The sequence below is a fragment of the Electrophorus electricus genome, chromosome 26 (assembly GCF_041902795.1).
Source record: "Electrophorus electricus isolate QZ-2024a chromosome 26, ASM4190279v1, whole genome shotgun sequence".
Lineage (NCBI taxonomy): Eukaryota > Metazoa > Chordata > Actinopteri > Gymnotiformes > Gymnotidae > Electrophorus > Electrophorus electricus.
In genome coordinates, this window is record NC_137522.1 from 3,110,317 (window position 1) to 3,128,868 (window position 18,552).

An 18,552-nucleotide genomic window follows, 5' to 3' on the forward strand; every position below is an offset into this window, starting at 1 on the left:
AAGGCAGCTGTTCCTGTCAAAAATCAAACAGCAAGGTTACATTAATGGGAGATTTACATTAAAGTGATGTCAAATACTTGTTCTAAAAAGTGCCGACGGTTTTTTGGGCACGTCACTAAAAATCAAGTATTTTTCTGTTCATAGCAAGTGTGTGCATAGTTGTATACAAATCCTGTGCACCAATGAAACAACAAGCCATATTTGTTCAGTAGAAATTCTGCATTACTGTGGCCATTATGTTGTGTACAAATGATCAGAATGAGTTTAGTATTCAAGTTTTTGCTGAGAAGGAAGATACTATATAATGTACTTTTAATTCATATATTAATCCAATTATTATCTTTATTGCTGAAATTTGTTTAATAAAAATATGTATTTATATGGAGTAATATTTTTTGTTGTTATTTGTTAACTGTGTGATTAAGCTAAAATGTATAAAATTGTTGACACTGTACGCATTAATGGTCACAGTGGCATTTATGTAAACAGAAGGCGATATGTTAGCTAGGCCTTTGGTGAATTGTTCCAAAAAATGAATGTCTTTGTTTTTCAGGTCACAGACAATATTAGTCAGAATACTATACTGGAATATGTCATGATCAACAGTATATTTGAAGCCATTCTGCAGGTACGCATGTCCATGTATTGGCATCAGTCAGCACTGTCCAGCACAGCTAGTCCTTATTTCCTGACAGGTTCTGCGGTTTTATAATTGCACCTCTGGTTTTGGTCAGCGGTGCATGACATCAAAAGCATCCAGCTGCTTTTCTGGATGAAATCACAAAACATACTATTAAGGCATAACATGATGCCTTGAAATGAACCATATTTACAACATTCATCTTACTAGTCACCTGCCTTGAATTTGTTACATTACAGATTAAAAAGACATAAATCTGCATGGTTAAGTTGTAGAACCTGTACTCTGCACAATACACACAAGAATTAGAAAGATGCTTAAAACATAACAGGTAGATAAACGAACATGTATAAAAATCTGAAGAAGCTTCTAGGTAAGTAACTGCAGTGTACTGTAGTAAGAGATTGTAGTAAAGTACCCAGAGTTTCCAGAGAGACTGTTTCGGACATATATAGTTATATCTGGTTAATTATATAATTAAATAAACTTTACAATTACACCCTCATGTTAATGAAACATTGTTTCACAACCCTCATTGAAAACCTCTTTCAGCTGAATGTAATGAGTGTGGTTTTTGTTCATTTTATTTTATTTGTGTCCTGATGTTGCCCTCCTCACTTTCTTATAGATTGTGTCTGATGTATCCAGTAGAGGGCAGCATGGATACGATGCTGTGGTCCTCCTGGCTCTCCTGGTGAACTACAGAAAATACGAGGTATGATTGTAACTGCACATTTTTTATTTTTAAAAATGGTTAAAGTTTGGTTTAAATAAACAGACCTAAATATTACATTCTGGGTGAGTGTTCATATCGTTCACCTTTTTATTTGCTTCTAGTCCGTCAATCCCTACATTGTGAAATTGTCTATAGTGGATGATGAGCCAACTTTAGATGTAAGTATGCATGTAAATTATTTATGGGAAAGGCAAATTTGGGGCAGATTAAGATGCTGAGTTGTACATGTGGAAATATAACCCCATGCTTTTATTTACAGGGTTTGGGCATGGTTGTACACCAGGCACTTACAGAATACAATAGGTAGTGTGTGTGTTTGTGTCAGTTTATATATGCATGTGTGTGTTTTACAAGCTAAATACTCAAACCCATGCATGCAAATGGTTTAGTCCGTATGATGTTGTTCTCTTTCTGTTCCCTATCTTAGGCAGTACAAAAACAAAGAGGAGGAGAACCATGGAGGCTTTTTCTCTACTCTGACTAGCATGGTAAGAGTTACTATACACCAAATTCTTTTAACTTTCTGAGATTCAAAATGAATGCAGCAGTAATTACATTTAATATGCATTCTCATTTTAGGTAGGCAATATGTTTATTGCTGACACAGAGGAGAAGCTGTCAGTACAGTAAGTACCAAAACATTGTTTGAAACACTACGATTTTTCCTCAACACATTTAGCCCGTGGGTGCAACCATGCGTTCTTTGTGGGGACGTTCCACCAATGCTGGCAAAATGCCAATCTGTTAAATATGTCCTTCTTTAATGAACCTTGTCAACCTCGTCTCTTATCTCATATTTATTTTCAGTTTATTTCTGTTTGTTAATTTAAATATGTGTGTGTAACCCTGTCCCATCCCTGTCACCATTGCACTTTTTTTGTGCCTAGCTAGTACACACAACTCAGTTATCTGATTTTGGGTGTCATTCTTTTAAATTTGGTCAGTCAGCAGAGCTGAACAAATGGAAGAACTAATGTCTAAAAAGCAGAGAAAGCAAGACATGAGAGTTATGAATGTTTGTTTGTTTTTCTCTCTAGACAGTAAGTAACTACATACCTAAATAAACAGATTAAATGTTAGCTTAGTATATAGAACGTGGCTGAGGAAGGGCTGTTGAAAAAGAGCAAAGACCTGGAGTGGGAGAGTGAGGTTTTATTCACTGCAGTTAAGGACAGAATTGAGAGAGCTTATGAGAACAGAGTGTAGATTTGAGATGAAAGTTTTGCTGAAGGGTGAAATTTTATTTTATTTTTTTTTAAACCAGTTCAGTGGAAGAGTAAAACTTTTACTGACGCTTCTTTTCACCTACTAACGTACGTGCGTGCACACAACGTTCACAGATGGAAAATAAGTGATGGAAGTTCCTTCCAGCTCCTTATTCAGAAGCATTAAAAAACGGCTGAAATCAGCCACACGTTTTCACTTGGATTTGCAGCTGTACCAACCTTACGTTTTACATAACTGGTTATAGGGAAATGTTTTTTAAAATGTTGCCCAAGTCTGGCATTTATTCTGATAGATCTTAATTTGTTCAGAATTGATAGTGACTTTATTTTTAAATAAGTTTGTTGACCACTGATTGAGATGACACCGTTCCATCTGTTCTGTTGCCTTGCTTGTAGCTGCAGTACCTTTACAGATACTCACCCCATATTTTAAAAGGATATGGGGGAGTGCTGTCATTTGGACCCCCCCCCCCCCCCAATGTATACACCATAGTAATGCCCTTGACTTTTGTAACACCCTGAACCAAGATTTCAGCATTTATAGCGAGAATTAATGTCATTTTTGTTGTTGGCTGTTTAGGACTAATGAAGCGATCCTGCTTGCTTTATATGAGGCAGTTCATCTCAACAGAAATTTCATTACTGTACTTGCACAAGTGAGTGCGACATCTGCAGCAATGTGTTATGATGTTAGATTGTACATTAATCAAATGTTTTACAGTGTCATAATGATAAAAAAAATTTTTTATTAAATTTAATAATCAATTGAACTCTTAAAATTAAGTGACAGTGGTAATATGCATGCCCATTTTAGCTAAAATTAATTTTCTTTAGTTTGTGATTGTGACACACAGAGTCATCCAGAAATTGAGATGACAGCTGCACCAGTGACCCCCATCCCAACTACGCCTACTTCTCTGGGCACCACCCCTCCGTCTCTTGACAGTGAGTATTTATCATTCAAATTCAGAAATTAGTTGAAATTTGAGAAAATATTTGGTTATGTATTTTTCTATAATACTGTACAGAAAGAAGTTTAATTCCGCATAGTTAGTACCTCTTGTCTAGGTCGGGTATGCTGTGTGCTACGTTGGTACCAACAAGAAATTTAATATGAAAAGAGCGTGGAACTTAACACTTATTTCCAGATCTTGTATAGCAGTGGACATCAAAAATATTTTGGTGAAAGTGTGGATATTCTGTTTCTGAAGCACTGTAGATAGAAGATTCCAAATTTGAGTGTGGCAAACCTGATGGAGAAGCAAATGGAAGGGGTGTGGTGATCTTGTGGGCAAGCTGAAACACTATTTTGTTGTGAAATCACCCATTCACCCTGCTAATGAGTTGAGGGCTCATTAACTTTGCCTAAGGCACCCAGAAGTTGTACTTATAAATCCTCAGTGTTTCTAACACAAGTCTGGATGTGCACCTCTAGTGCTAGAATCTTCTCCGTCAGACTATACTTCTCACAGATTAAACTGTTGACGACAGAAGAAAAATAACTAAATATCTTGTACTCTGCACACTAAAAAAAGAATGGAACCGATTATGATGGGGAAAAAAATACTACTTGCGTTTTTAATTAGTTTGTTGAATATTGCGTAAAAACCTGAATCACATTCTGGTTAATGTAGTAGAAGTAGATTCTTATAGCTGTCACCTTATCTCAAATTTTGATAGTTTGACCAACTGGTAATCAAAGAACTGCTTTCTATTGCATTATGTAAAATATTTCAGGATTTTGCATTATTTTTTCAAAACGGAAATCACAATTGTTTGATATAACACACCTAATGAGTGGTCGAGTAATCATAATACTCGTATGACCCCATATAACCCAAATCTTCTGTACTACTTGGGGAATTTGGTAAATACAGCACTGTTTCTTTAAATTTCTTGCTGCTTCAGCACCTCTGCACATTATTATCTTCATCCAAAGGACAGCCATCATAAGCATAAACTCGAGGGGCTCAGGGGGGAGGATGTAATTCCTGCTCACACTACTCCTGTAATGTGTTGGGTTGGGTGGTGTGGGCAGTGTCCCCCACCCCTTCCCACCACTATGCCGCCGAGGCGCAGAGCCTGTGTCATTTCTTTGCCCCTTTTTAATTTCACAAACCTGTTTTATTTTCTTGGCTTGTACTCATACATTTTACATTTTTTCATCTTCAGTTTCAGTATGGTGCAAGCCAAATCATGTGTTCAAGTTTAAAAAAAAAAAAAAAGTTTTAAATTTCTTAACATAATAAATATCAAATACTTGTGTGCAATCTTTCCTGTCTTTCTCTTTTTGTTAAAGCTGGAAGAAAAATAAGCTGCAAGATTCTGCGTATCTATTTTTATTGCTGCAAATAAACATAATTCACCTACACAGCAGTTTCATTGCAATCTAAGCCTTGGTACTTAAAGCTGTTTATTTAAAACATGTTTACCTAACTCCAGCTAGTTTAACAACATATAAGAAGCAAGCCTTTCAAAGCATCACTATATTTGGCTATTTGGCTTTTGTTTCTATTAGCATACTAGCTAACTAAAAATAATTTATTATCTTATATTTGGGTCAAACAATCATACAGACTTTGCTCTGGTCTGAGGGACTCTGCATTATCATGTTTTTCTATTGGTTGTATGGGCTACTGACTCCACTTGGGGTGCATTTAGTATATAAATAAACTTTAGAAACAGTATAAAACAATTATAGGTAGTTTTAACCTATAAAAATAGTCCCCTGTATTTTTTTCAAATTTAAGATGGAACAGTTGTTCAGTTGTTGAAAATGTTAAATATGTAATCTTTATTCTAACTACTTATATAGAAGTGGCTGATACTCATTCAAGGAAACCTTAAATACTTTCAGTTAGCCTAATGAGTCATTAAAAATATATGCAAAGTCATGTTATGGGTTCTTCACTCTATGTTATTAACTAGGAACACTCGATCTATACCAGTAATTATGGAACTGAACCCTGGTGTTTGGGATGGTATGTGTACAAAGTCAAGGTCATTTAAAAACGTGAATGTGTAAAGTGTTAATTTTGTTACAGTGATGCACAATCCTGAACTGCCCTTGGACCCCAACCTACAGACGAGTAACCTCCTCATCACCTTCCTGAAGTACTCTTCAATTGTCATGCAAGACACCAAAGGCAATTTTCCCATTGCTATTCTAAGTCTTTGACTGTTCTGTCTTCCTTTGTTCTCTTTTGAAAATTTGCCAGTAGTCCTTTGTAAACCACTGTGTCCTAACTTTTAACTCTTCAAACCTTCTTTTTTCTAGATGAACACAGACTTAACAGTGCCCGACTGTGTCTCATCATTCTTACCTGTATAGCTGAGGTAAATCTTTACAAAATTTTATTTTGGGTTTCTTGGTCTGCTTAGTTTCAGTAGGATCTGTGCATTAAATGGTGCGTTTTATATGTCCTCTGATTTTCATGTTTGGTAAACAGGACCAGTATGCAGATGCTTTTCTCCACGACGACAACATGAACTTCAGAGTAAATTTACACAGAATGGTAAGAACACCCCGTGTACTCTAGTCTAGGGTTAACCTGATGTACTCTAGTCTAGGGTTAGGGTTAACCACATGTACCCCATCTGTTTACATCAAAGCATATAATACAATTTTGCAATTCATCTTTGTTTTTTAAGCACTATATAGTATGTGTTTAAATTAACATTTCTCTTCAATTTTCCAATGAGAAATCAAATAGCTGGTGCTCACATTTTTTGGAGGGTGAATATTTTTAAGGCTTTTCTTACTTTACTGTTTTACTGGCTGACGATGCAATTTTATCATTCACTAAAAATAGTTCTCTTAGAGAGAAATGATTTGAGATCTTGAATAAATGTCTCATAACTATTTTTAGATACATTTTTGTGTAAAACCCTTTAGATAAACTTTTAGATGAACATGAAAAAAAGGATCTTGCAGTACCTGACTTCTTGTGCCTGACTACAGAAGGTGCAAGAAGATTATCTAGCAAGATTATAGTTGTCACATTTGGTGTACAGTGCACAACAGATTGTCCATGTAACTCTGTGGGCAGAGCACTTAAAGCTGAGACTAAACTTAAAATGGTTTGCCATGTATCTATTATACAATTAAAAAGTATGACATTTGTTATTTGCAAGTTGTATGTTTTAATGCAGAAATCATTGGAAAGGAAAACCAAAGTTTTTAAGAGGGAAATGGAACAAACTTTCTTGGCCAATACAGAAACATACCTGTACCAAGCACTGAATTATTTCACAATAGGTCAAACATTTTTAAGGTGCATAATAATGCTTTATAGATGTTTGCACATAGACAAGGATCCAATATGAAAACACACCTATTTCATTGACTTGTTATCTGTGTCTTGTGTTTAACAGCCAATGAGACACAGAAAAAAAGCTGCAGACAAGACCATTCCATCTCGGCCCCTGGTGTGCGCTGTCTTGGGTGAGAGTTTTTTTTAAGTATAAGTATCTTAAGTATTTGGTCAAGGATTTGATTCGCTGGTCAGAGGTCTGATTCCCAGTAAGTGTACACACTGTCCTACAGTTCCTGAACATGAATTTTAAACTTTTAATTTCTTTTAATTTCTCTTTCTGTCCTCTACATAGATTTGATGGTTGAGTTCATTGTCACTCATATGATGAAAGAATTTCCTATGGACCTCTACATGTGAGAAAGCATTTAGTATTTGATCCACTTTCTGCCTGAGCCATAACCATCCAGGCCAAATAAACTCAAATTTCAATGCTAGCAATGTTTAACATTATTTGACTTTTCAAACCTTATTTGAACCTTTTTTTTATATCATAATCCGTTTGTCTTTTAGGCGATGTGTTCAGATCATTCACAAGCTGATCTGCTATCAGAAGAAGTGCAGAATCAGACTACACTATACTTGGCGAGAACTCTGGTCAGGTATGGTACACACCACACTGTATGTGTGTGGCAGCATCACCTGCGATATCAACAGTCCTTGGTATTTCTTGAACTTGTGTTCCTTGTTCCTGATGTTGCTATCGTTTGGGATGGCTACGTCTATCACTATGGCACTCTTCTGCTGTTTATCCACCACTACTATGTCTACTTGGTTTTCCATTACGATTTTGTCTGTCTGTATATGGAAGTCTCACAAGATCTTAGCATGGTCACTCTCCACCACTTTTGGAGGTGTACCCCATTTTGACCTTGCAACTTCCAGCCCGTACTCAGTACAGATGTTTCTGTATACTATGTCAGCCACTTGGTTGTGGTGTTCCAGGTATGCTCTGCATACTAGCATCTTGCATCCCACTCTTATTTCCTGGATTGTCTCAGGGATATCTTTGCACAACCTGCATCTGGGGTCCTGCCTAGTGTAGTAGATCCCAGCCTCTATTGGTCTTGTATTAAGAGCTTATTGCTGAGATGCCATGAATAGTGCCTCTGTGCTGTCTTTCAATCCAGCCTTTTCCAGCCATTGGTAGGATTTCTCCATATCAACCACTTCCACTGTTTGCTGATGGTACATACCGTGCAGGGGTTTGTCCTCCCATGATGGTTCTTGCTCCTCCTCATTCACACCCTTCTCGGGTTTCTGTTGTCTAAGGTACTCACTAAGCCCTTCATCACTTGGGGTCATCATCTTGGGTTACTCCTGGATCTTTCATCCTAGATAGAGGCTCTGACTATTACTAGTCCTCAGCCCCCATCATTCTGCTTAGTGTACAGTCTAAGAGTGCTGGATTTGGGATGAAACCCTCCATGCATTGTGAGCAGCATCCTTGTCTTTGTCAGTGGTTTCTATTTCCTCCTTTGGTCATCTGATTATACCTGTGGGGTATCTGATGGCTGGTAGTGCGTAGGTGTTGCAAGGATGGATCTGGTTTTCCCCATTCTACTCATCTTCCCCCGCAGCTTGTCTGTTGTTGACCAGAGCAGGATGGCTCCCCATTTTGAGTCTTGGTTCCTCTCAAGGTTTCTTCTTCATGCTCTAGGGAGGTTTTCCTTGCCATCGTTACCCTTGGCTTGGTCACTGGGTGCTCGGAATTGGACATTTATAAAGCTGCCTTGTGTGTGTATGTATATTTGTGTGTGTGTGTGTGTGCGCGCGTTGAATTAAAAAAACTACTGGAACTCTACCAATAGTGGATTTAAAAAAAAAATTTTTTACTTAAGTTAATCCAAAAAAGAAAATTCACATTCAAAATAACACAAAAAATAAAACACACCATTACATTTGACTCTTCGCCAATTTAACAATTTTCTTTCAATTTAATTAAAAAAAATATAAAATAAAATAAAATAAACCTTAATACTTAAAGGCAAAGAAGAATTTGTATGAGCATGCTGTGCTTAATAAGGATTAGGTTTATTAAGACACTTACGTTAGCATTCATACTGTGTGTGAAAATCGATTCTTGAAGACTGTCCAGGTTCTGATGCAAGATGATCACTGATTGAACGCTTTCACAATGTAGTGATTAAGATGAAAGCTTTGAACACATATTGATATAAAACTGTTTGTGAAAGTAGATTTATTGACTGTTTCTTTCTCAGCTCTCATTAACTTGCTGAAGTTCCTGCTGTCAAATGAGACTACCTTGCTGGCCAAGCACAATATATTCCAACTGGCTCTACAGGTAAGAGATTGGATAGAAGTTCTGTCTAAAACTTTGGCAAACCTTTTTCTGAGAACACCATTCTTCCTACAGTTTTGTAGTACAGTTTTATAGCTTTGACAAGCCATTTCAAAGTATCAACAAACTTAACGTTTTTGTGTGCATGTTCAGGTTGGACTTTTCCCCCCACTCATATTTACCAAGGACACCATTAATATTATTGTATTACACAATGTTATTATTATTAAAATTATTATTAATATTATTGTATTTACATATAACAGTAAAATGTACCAAACACATACAGGCACAGAAAAAAATGCTTACCAGTGTACAAATTTTCTCAATCCCTTTTCTATTACTTTTAATGTTTTAATTTCCACTTTCAAATTTGAAGCAAGTGAGCTGGTAGGCTCTTATGATCTAAATGCATGCCCTATATAATTAACAAGACTCAACACAGGAGAATATATGATAGGGGAAAAAAAGGATATTAGGGTGATATAGACCAGGGCTCTCAGTATGCAGTAAAGTCTTCTGTGCCAGTAACATTCTGAATCATTTAATTGCTGTTTCACAAATCGAGGGGGGGGGAATTGAAACAAAGTGAGAAAGTATGTCTTCAATAATGATTTACATAATTGAGAATTGTTACACGGTATAAGTTTAAAAACTTAGAATCGGTGATTGTAAAACCACCCACCCAGTAAAACCAACCACCCCCCCATCTACAACTAGGAACCTTGAAGAATAAATCTGATCCAAGGGTGCCCTTGTAAGATGACTGTAGGGTGCAGGGTTGAACATATGAATAAAGGGACTCAGCCAGGTGAGAAGAGGCAAGACTGGTCTGAAGAGCGTTCAGAGCTTCTAAGCAATGCACAAAATTGTAAATTGTACACAGTAAGAAATGCATAACCAATTAAGTATTTTTTTCAGTATATGGTGCTGTATAAGAACCCAATTAGCAGTGTTCTGAACATAGAGCAGTCTACTTAGTGATTTGGTAGAGAGGCTGGATGAAATCACAGTGCAATAATCCACCTGTGATGTAATAAGAGGATAAATTTGGATAAATTGTGCTTGGAGCATTAAGAATTTTTGAATATATCATGGAAAAGGTCACAAGTGGCTAATTTTATACATTTGTACATTCTTGATTGGGGTTTTACATCTATTTATTAGAAGTGGCCCTGTGGAAACTAATTTAAGATGGAGAAAATTATGTACCATGGGATTTCCTATTGTTATACTCAGGTACTCATATGAAGAAAAATCTCATGATTCATAAGTACCTTCTAAATTGGCAGTTTAGCTACCAAGTTGTGGGATGACTGTACATTTGCCTGTCTGGTTGCACTCCTGTGAGTTAAGGGAATATTCTAGTTCAAAGACATTGCTTTATTTAGCCTCCATTGTACTTTAAATTGGGTTCAGGATTTTTTTGGGGGGTGGGCAGCAATTTCTTGGCTCTGAAATTACTGATCCAAAATATTCCTCCCATAAACTTCAACAGGGCATAATTCTAGGGCATTTTTTTTTACATAATCTCTAACTCCAAAACCAAGCATCAAAATGGTGGTTTCTGCTTTTTTTACAGTACTACATTGAGTAACCTAGTTTTGTGTTCATGCCAATTCATTTAATATGTGGAAATAATTGACCATTCATGATCAAGATTCATATTAATTTGTGCTTTGTTTTAAATACAAAAAAAGTGTCATTTTGTGAATAGACCCAGAAGAAATTAAGTTTGTCAAAGGTTATTAATTTGGAGACCTATATAGTGCATCCGGAAAGTATTCACAGCGCTTCACTTTTTCCACATTTTGTTATGTTTACAGCCTTATTCCAAAATGGATTAAATTCATTTTTTCCCTTGAAATTCTACACACAATACCCCATAATGAAAAAGTGAAAAAGGTTTGGTTGGAATTGTTGCAAATTTATTCAAAATCAAAAACCAAAAAAAATCACATGTACATAAGTATTCACAGTCTTTGCCATGAAACTCAAAATTGACCCCAGGTGCATCCTGTATCCACTGTCCATCCTTTAGTTGTTTCGACAACTTGATTGGAGTCCACCTGTGGTAAATCCAGTTGATTGGACATGATTTGGGAAGGCACACACTTGTCTATATAAGGTCCCATAGTTGACAGTACATGTCAGAGCACAAACAAGCCATGAAGTCCAAGGAATTGTCTGTAGACCTCCGAGACAGGATTGTATCAAAGCACAGATCGGGGGAAGGGTACAGAAAAACCTCTGCAGCATTGAAGGGCCCAGTGAGCACAGTGGTCACCATCATCCATAAATGGAAGAAGTTTGGAGCCACCAGGAATCTTCCTAGAGCTGGCCGCCCAGCCAATCTGAGTGATTGGGGTAAAAGGGCCTTAGTCAGGGAGGTGATCAAGAACCCAAGGGTCACTCTGACAGAGCTTCAGTGTTGCTCTGTGGAGAGAGGAGAACCTTCCAGAAGGAGAAGCATTTCTGCAGCACTCCACCAATCAGGCCTGTATGGTAGAGTGGCCAGATGGAAGCCAGTCCTCAGTAAAAGACACACGACAGCCCGCTTGGAGTTTGCCAAAAGGCACCTGAAAGACTCCCAGACCATGAGAAACAAAATTCTCTGGTCTGATGAAACAAAGATTGAACCTTTTAGCCTGAATGCCAAGTGTCATGTCTGGAGGAAACCAGGCACTGCTCGTCACCTGGCCAATACCATCCCTACAGTGAAGCATGGTGGTGGCAGCATCACGCTGTGGGGTTGTTTTTTAGAACTGGGAGACTAGTCAAGGTCGAGAGAAAGATGAACATAGCAATGTACAGAGACATCCTTGAAGAAAACCAGCTACAGAGTGCTCTGGACCTCAGACTGGGGCAAAGGTTCATCTTCCAAAAGGACAACGACCCTAAGCACACAGCTAAGATAACAAAGGAGTGGCATCGGGGCAACTCTGTGAATGTTCTTAAGTGGCCCAGCCAGAGCCCAGACTTGAACCCGATTGAACATCTCTGAGAGATCTGAAAATGGCTGTGCCCTGACGCTCCCCATCCAACCTGATGGAGCTTGAGAGGTTCTGCAAAGAAGAATAGGAGAAACTGGTGTGCCAAGCATGTAGCATCATACTCAAAAAGACTTGAGGCTGTAATTGATGCTAAAGGTGCTTCAACAAGATATTGAGCAAAGGCTGTGAATACTTATGTACATGTGATTTATTTTAATTAATTAATTAATTTGCAACACTTCCAAACAAACTTTTTCCACTTTGTTATTATGTAGTATTGTGTGTAGACCTTTGAGGGGAAAAAATGAATTTAATCCATTTTGGAGTAAGGCTATAACATAAAAAAATGTGGAAAAAGTGAAGCGCTGTGAATACTTTCCGGATGCACTGTATATTACTCATTTCTGCACTATAGTTTTTTTCATCCCTTTCTTTACCTGTTATTTTCAGGTTGTCAGCCTCTTTAATATGTTCATTACATACGGGGACACATTCCTACCCACACCTAGCAGTTATGATGAGCTGTATTACGAGATTGTTCGTATGCACCAGGTCTTTGATAACCTTTATTGTATGGGTAAGTTGCTCTATAGAAGCTCTGAAAATGTGTTGAACTCTCAAATTAATGCATGAAGTGCTATTCTACAATTAGGTCACACATGTTTACGTCTTTTCAGGAATCACTTCTAAATGTTTTTTAGCAGTAATGCCAAACCTGTGTTCAATTCATAACAGAATAAAAAACAGCAGTGCTTTTCGGATCTTTCTGAAGGGTCAATGCCTTTGTGATCTTTTAGTTCTCAGGGTTTCCACCAACGTTGGCCAGTGGAAGGAGCCTGCTAGTAAAGTCACTTATGCCCTAGTTAATGTCAGGTAGGCTCGGGTTCTTTTTCTGCATGTCTTGAATATTTTCACATATATTTTCACCATATCTTGTAAAATTTTGTATGTAAAGGGACAGGCCATAACTGCACAATTGGCATCTGACTTCAACATTGGTATGCAGAATGCCTTCTCAGAATGCACTGTTATTGGACTTTGTCTTGATTGGGGTATAACTGCTAAAGTTTGCACTGGGTGTAATTGATAGTAAAGCTCAAGGAAGTGAATCACCATAAAGCACACAACAGAATCGAGTAAAGTTGCCTCGTTGACTGAATCTTGGTTTCCTTTTCATCATGTTGATGGAAGGATCAGAATTTTGTGCAACTAACATGAATCCATGGAGCCCGTTTGATGTCATCAGTCGACGATCACTGTGGTAGTGGTTTCCTGGCACATGTTAAGGCTTCTCATATCTATTGAATTACATGTCTGAATTACATGGCATCCCTTCATGGCTACAGGTTGTCCGCCTCTCCATGTCATTACAGGTTCTAATGCCTGATAAGTCTGAACTGTTTTAGGGTGTTTATGGGTACATTTTATTTCTAATTATGGGAAACCAAAAAAGCTGCTCAATGACCTAAATTTGGGTGCTCATGCAGTTGTGTAAGGTAGCCAGTATTAAGATAATTTTGACTATAGTGTACCACCCATGAAATTAGTTAGTAAAACCCTTTTGAATGTTCTGGCTACCCTTATACAGCACAAAATGAATTGCCATGACTTCATTATACAGGCTTAACAGTACCTAAACTGGTCACCTTTACTATCTTATTTGAAGATCAGCCTGGATTGTAGAATCAACATGATAACCTTGTCCTGAGGAGAGTTATAGAACAGCAGAACATTATAATCTCATCTTGAGGATAGTTATAAAACAGGTGAACAAAATTATACCCAAGGGTCCCAGTTTGCCTCAGCTTTACCTCTAGAAATTTGTGGTCAAAGCAAACCAGACCTTGTTTACACAGTATGTCCTTAATATAAAGAAGGGACCTTGAATACACTTTCATCGAGATATGCTCCTGCCAAGTATCCAAAATGCCATGACCTTCCAAGCTGCAAAATGTTAACACTGAGCTATGAGATCCATTCTGATTTTGAACGGATTTTGAATATGATACAATACTACTGTAGAGATTTCAGATCAAATTCACATCAGAGTACAAAACGGAATCCACATTTGGTGTCTAGTAGTGAAACAGCAAATCAGTGCTGCACTCCCCATACAAAATGTTTCTATGTAAACCCATACTTAGTCTAGTTGACCACCTACCTGTCGAAGCTCCCAGTACTCCAGAGGAAGAAAATAATTTATTTGTGAACTCTGATTTTCTCAGAATATAGCATTTTTCAGACTGCAGATGTGTTTATACTATTTATTAGGTTGAATGGTGAATGTGTTAATATTTTTAATTAATTGCTTATTATATAAAACTGGTATCTAGATTATTTTACCTTGTAGCCTGTTGCAAAAACTTTGTTAAATTGCTATGCCACTGCCATTTCTTGCCATTTCTAGACCTAGTTTAATTGTCCAAGACCCTTGTTCTCACACAAGTTGTAGAGTTGTGCAGTACTAATTCAACTATAATAACTCTGAAGAGAAACTACATGGTCCTACAAATGTTTTGATGGTCAAAAGAATTTAACTTTTAACTCCTGTTCGTGTGTGTGCTCGATATTCAAAGAGAAATTTACATCAGTGCATGAGCATTGTATGAAATCCAAACAAGTCTTATGTAATGAGTTGACCTTAATCAGAAGGTTGTGCTCTGAGATTGAAGCCAATTGTCAGTTGGCAGATGACAATGAAACATGGACTCTTAAAGAAATGTTCGAAAAGTGCTAGTTATCTGGGAACTCTGGTTTGTAGATGATTCTTGGGTGATGAGATGTGGAACTTGGCACAGAAAGTTTAAGAACCAGTGTCTTATATAAATGAAAGTGAATTTACTTTGGATAAATTGTGCTTGGGAGCAATTTTAAAGATTTTACCTATTCTGTTTTGAATTTGCAGGGCCATCATTAACCATTTCAACCCTAAGATCGAGTCCTATGCTGCCGTGAACCACATTTCTCAACTTTCGGAGGATCAGGTTTGTTACTTTATATTGTGAAACACTTGTAATTTACCATGATTTTAAAGGAACCTCTCAAAGCCAATTCCCCCACATAAATAATACTTTTTGTCTATTACTTCGATAGCAGCTTTTAAGAGCAAAGACCATAGCCGATCTACACAAAACATTTACTCGATTTTCAATATTGTATTGATATTTGATTGTGTTCAGAACTTCACACAGTCCACACCCTGCTTAGCTATTAACTGAATAGCTTACATTTGATTCCTTTTAGAGTTAGATTTGCATTTCAATAAATAGGGCTAAAAAGAAATCTCTATCTAGGTCACTTCTCTTTATATCATTAATATGACACATTGTCTTTAGATGTGAGAGGTTGTCAGACTTTAGGTTTTTTTAAGTCTTTTTTTTTTAAGTCTTCTAGTGTATGGTTAACATAAGAAAATATGAAGATAATAACTAATAACTACTTTCAGAACTAGACAGTCACAGCAATCTTTAATGAAAAGCCATGTCTTCAGTAATCAACATAAAGCCATGTCTTCTGGTAAAGTTAGTAAAAATTTACTTGCACTGGCTTCACACTAGTCACATCTATGATACACTGCGCATGTCATCTTTAGCAGGTAGCACATGCACACACATTACACAGGATCTTAGCATGGTTATTTTCCACCACCTTTGGGGGTATATCTTACTTGACCCTTTCAACTTCCAGCCCATACTCAGCACAGATGTTTCTGTACACTATGCCAGCCATTTAGTTACGGCGTTCCATGTGCGCCCTGCCTACTAGCATCTTACATCTCACTGTTATGTACTAGATTGTCTCGGGGGCATCTTTGCACAGCCAGCATCTGGGGTCCTGCCTGGTGTGGGAGATCCCAGCATCTATTGATCTCGTGTTCAGCGCTTGTTCCTGTGCTGCCATGATTAGTGCCTCTCTGGGCAGTGGTAGCTTAGTGGTTAAGGTGCTTGACTAGTAATCAGAAGGTTGCCTGTTCAAATGCCACAACAGCTAGGTTGACACTGTTGGGCCCCTGAGCAAGGCCTTAACCCTCAGTTGCTCAAGATCACAATTGTTCAGTCACAATTGTAAGTTGCTTTGGATAAAAGAATCAGCTAAATGCTGTAAATGCAATTGTACTGTCTTTCATACCAAGCAGGGTTTTTTCCTCCCATTTCCTCCTCCTCATTTTCATTCTCCTCAGGTCTCTGCTGGTTGAGGTACTCACTAAGCTACTCACTCTTCATCACTTGGGGCCATCATTCTGGTGTAATCATGGATCTTTGATGTTTCATTCTGGATGACCCTCACTAGTCCCAGGCCCCCCTCCTTCCGCTTAGTGTAGTCTCAGAGTTCTGAGAGGATGAAACCCTCTATGCATTGTAAGGTGTTTCCTTGGTTTGATGTCAGTGGCTTCTATCTCCTCCTTAGACCAACTTATTATGTGATGACTGGTAGAGTGTAGGTGTTTCTTCCCTTCAGCTGACCGCTCAAGACTTGCCTCACTCTTTGTAGGTATTTGGCTGTAGATGCCTTTCTTGTGGTCTCTTCATGATTACCATTTGCTTATGGGACTCCAGGGTACTCGTAGCTGCCCGTCTTAATATAAAACATCTTTCATGTTACCTTCTGGTAGTGTGATCCCCTTTGTTCTTCTAGCCACCATCCCTCTCTTTGTAGCCATATGACCACACTTATCCAGTGATGGATTAGTGAGTCAATGTCTCATTCACTTCTGGCATACAGCTTTATGTCATCTATATACAGGAGGTGGCTGATGGTTGCTCCTTTCTATAACTGCTATCCGTAGCCAGTCTTGTTGTTGATCTCACTGAGGGGGTTTGGTCTGATGCAGAACAGCAGCAGGGACAGGGCATCTCCTTGGTAAATCCCGCACTTGATGGTGACATGTGTTTTGTGGAGCATTGGATCATAGGCTTTCTTGTAATCAATCCAAGCTGTGCACAGGTTGGTCTATCTGGGTTTACGGTGTTGAGTGACTGTTTTATCCACCAGTAGCTGGTGCTGGGCTCCTCTGGTGTTCTTGCTAATGCCTTTCTGGGCCGCACGCATGTATTAAGTCATGTGCCAGTTCAGCCGCAATGATACCTGACAGGAGCTTCCATGTTGTGCAGAGGCAGATTATCGCCCAGTAGCTGGATGGAACTGCCCCTTTCCAGGGACTGTCCGGCCTTCAGTTAACCATTCAGGGTGGGTTCCATCCATTAGCAGCTCGTTGATTTGTGCTGCCAGGCACTCATGCACCGCAATTAGCTTCTTGGGCCAGAGGCCGGAGACAGAGGATTTGTGTGCATTGGCTCTTGTGTTGGTTATGGTCATAGAGTCCAGAACAGATGTACCCCAAGGGGAAAAATCAAGTAAATCCAATTAAACTCATTTCAAAATTAAATTGCCCATGAATCATCAACAGCCATGACACAATTTTCACCTCATCAGTTCCAATCACTCCACATGATTTTTAGTGAATCTTGCATTGCCTTACAGACACCAAATTAGTGTAGTTGTACATTAAGAGAGAAAAGACTTATCCCAATAACATTAAACTGTTTTTGGTATACAAAATAACATTACAGACTGTAAAGTTTGTGTCTTCAAACTTTCTCATTGACATTTGTTTATTATAATCAGTTGCTGCAAGTTATGGCCTGTAGTGCCAGTGATTTATTTTACAACTCTATTATTATCTCTGTTGTGTGTAGGTTCTGGAAGTGGTACGCTCCAACTATGACACACTAACATTAAAGCTTCAGGATGGTTTAGACCAGTTTGAGCGCTATTCAGAACAACCCAAGGAGACGGCCTTCTTCAAGGAGCTGGTAAGAACACAGGGTAGCTAGAGATGCAAGAAAGTGTTGCAGAAAACCTGAAGGTATTGCTGTTTCATTCGCAGCATACTGCATCACACATGATCCAGCAGTAAGAAAACTAAATGACTTATGGTTATCATTTAGTGGGGGTGTTTTTTTTGAGTTTCTTTAAATGTTCTTAAAAACAAATATTATGTAAACAATGTTTTCATAGATGTCATTCAAGCATTAACCAAGCACCTCCTGAGAATTCTTTCTTATGGATACTACAAATCTCTTGCCTGTTTTATTTAAACATGACTCTAGCAGCGATAGATGTACTAGCTGGCTAGCTTTTCAAAGTACTTTGTCACAAACCTAGCATATCAGAATGAAACCTGATTGCAGAACAAAACACATGGACCAAAGGGTGTTTTGTCCATTTGCTTTTGTCCAGGGGCTTAAGAGATGTAGCTTTTACCTAAGCTTGGGTTTTACCTGGCTCTGTACCTCCTTTTCTTTTGTCTTTCACTGATGTATGCTGCGTCTCTCGTTTTGG

The 18,552-nt window shown here is 38.1% G+C and overlaps 1 protein-coding gene across 7 annotated transcripts in view; it reads left to right on the forward strand.

The window, feature by feature from the left end:
- The window catches only part of armh3 (armadillo like helical domain containing 3), a 40,710-nt gene that overhangs the window by 21,301 nt on the left and 857 nt on the right, over positions 1 to 18,552 (forward strand). For all 7 annotated transcript variants that reach the window (XM_026997119.2, XM_026997127.3, XM_081708113.1 and 4 more), the window contains 19 exons: positions 554 to 628; positions 1,269 to 1,355; positions 1,478 to 1,534; positions 1,636 to 1,679; positions 1,804 to 1,864; positions 1,956 to 2,002; positions 3,183 to 3,258; positions 3,457 to 3,547; positions 5,647 to 5,748; positions 5,880 to 5,938; positions 6,052 to 6,117; positions 6,977 to 7,046; positions 7,211 to 7,271; positions 7,429 to 7,517; positions 9,138 to 9,220; positions 12,661 to 12,787; positions 13,008 to 13,083; positions 15,116 to 15,194; positions 17,907 to 18,023. In XM_026997119.2, the coding sequence (XP_026852920.1) occupies positions 554 to 628; positions 1,269 to 1,355; positions 1,478 to 1,534; positions 1,636 to 1,679; positions 1,804 to 1,864; positions 1,956 to 2,002; positions 3,183 to 3,258; positions 3,457 to 3,547; positions 5,647 to 5,748; positions 5,880 to 5,938; positions 6,052 to 6,117; positions 6,977 to 7,046; positions 7,211 to 7,271; positions 7,429 to 7,517; positions 9,138 to 9,220; positions 12,661 to 12,787; positions 13,008 to 13,083; positions 15,116 to 15,194; positions 17,907 to 18,023 (1,467 nt within the window). The remainder of the gene's footprint in view (positions 1 to 553; positions 629 to 1,268; positions 1,356 to 1,477; positions 1,535 to 1,635; positions 1,680 to 1,803; positions 1,865 to 1,955; positions 2,003 to 3,182; positions 3,259 to 3,456; positions 3,548 to 5,646; positions 5,749 to 5,879; positions 5,939 to 6,051; positions 6,118 to 6,976; positions 7,047 to 7,210; positions 7,272 to 7,428; positions 7,518 to 9,137; positions 9,221 to 12,660; positions 12,788 to 13,007; positions 13,084 to 15,115; positions 15,195 to 17,906; positions 18,024 to 18,552) is intronic.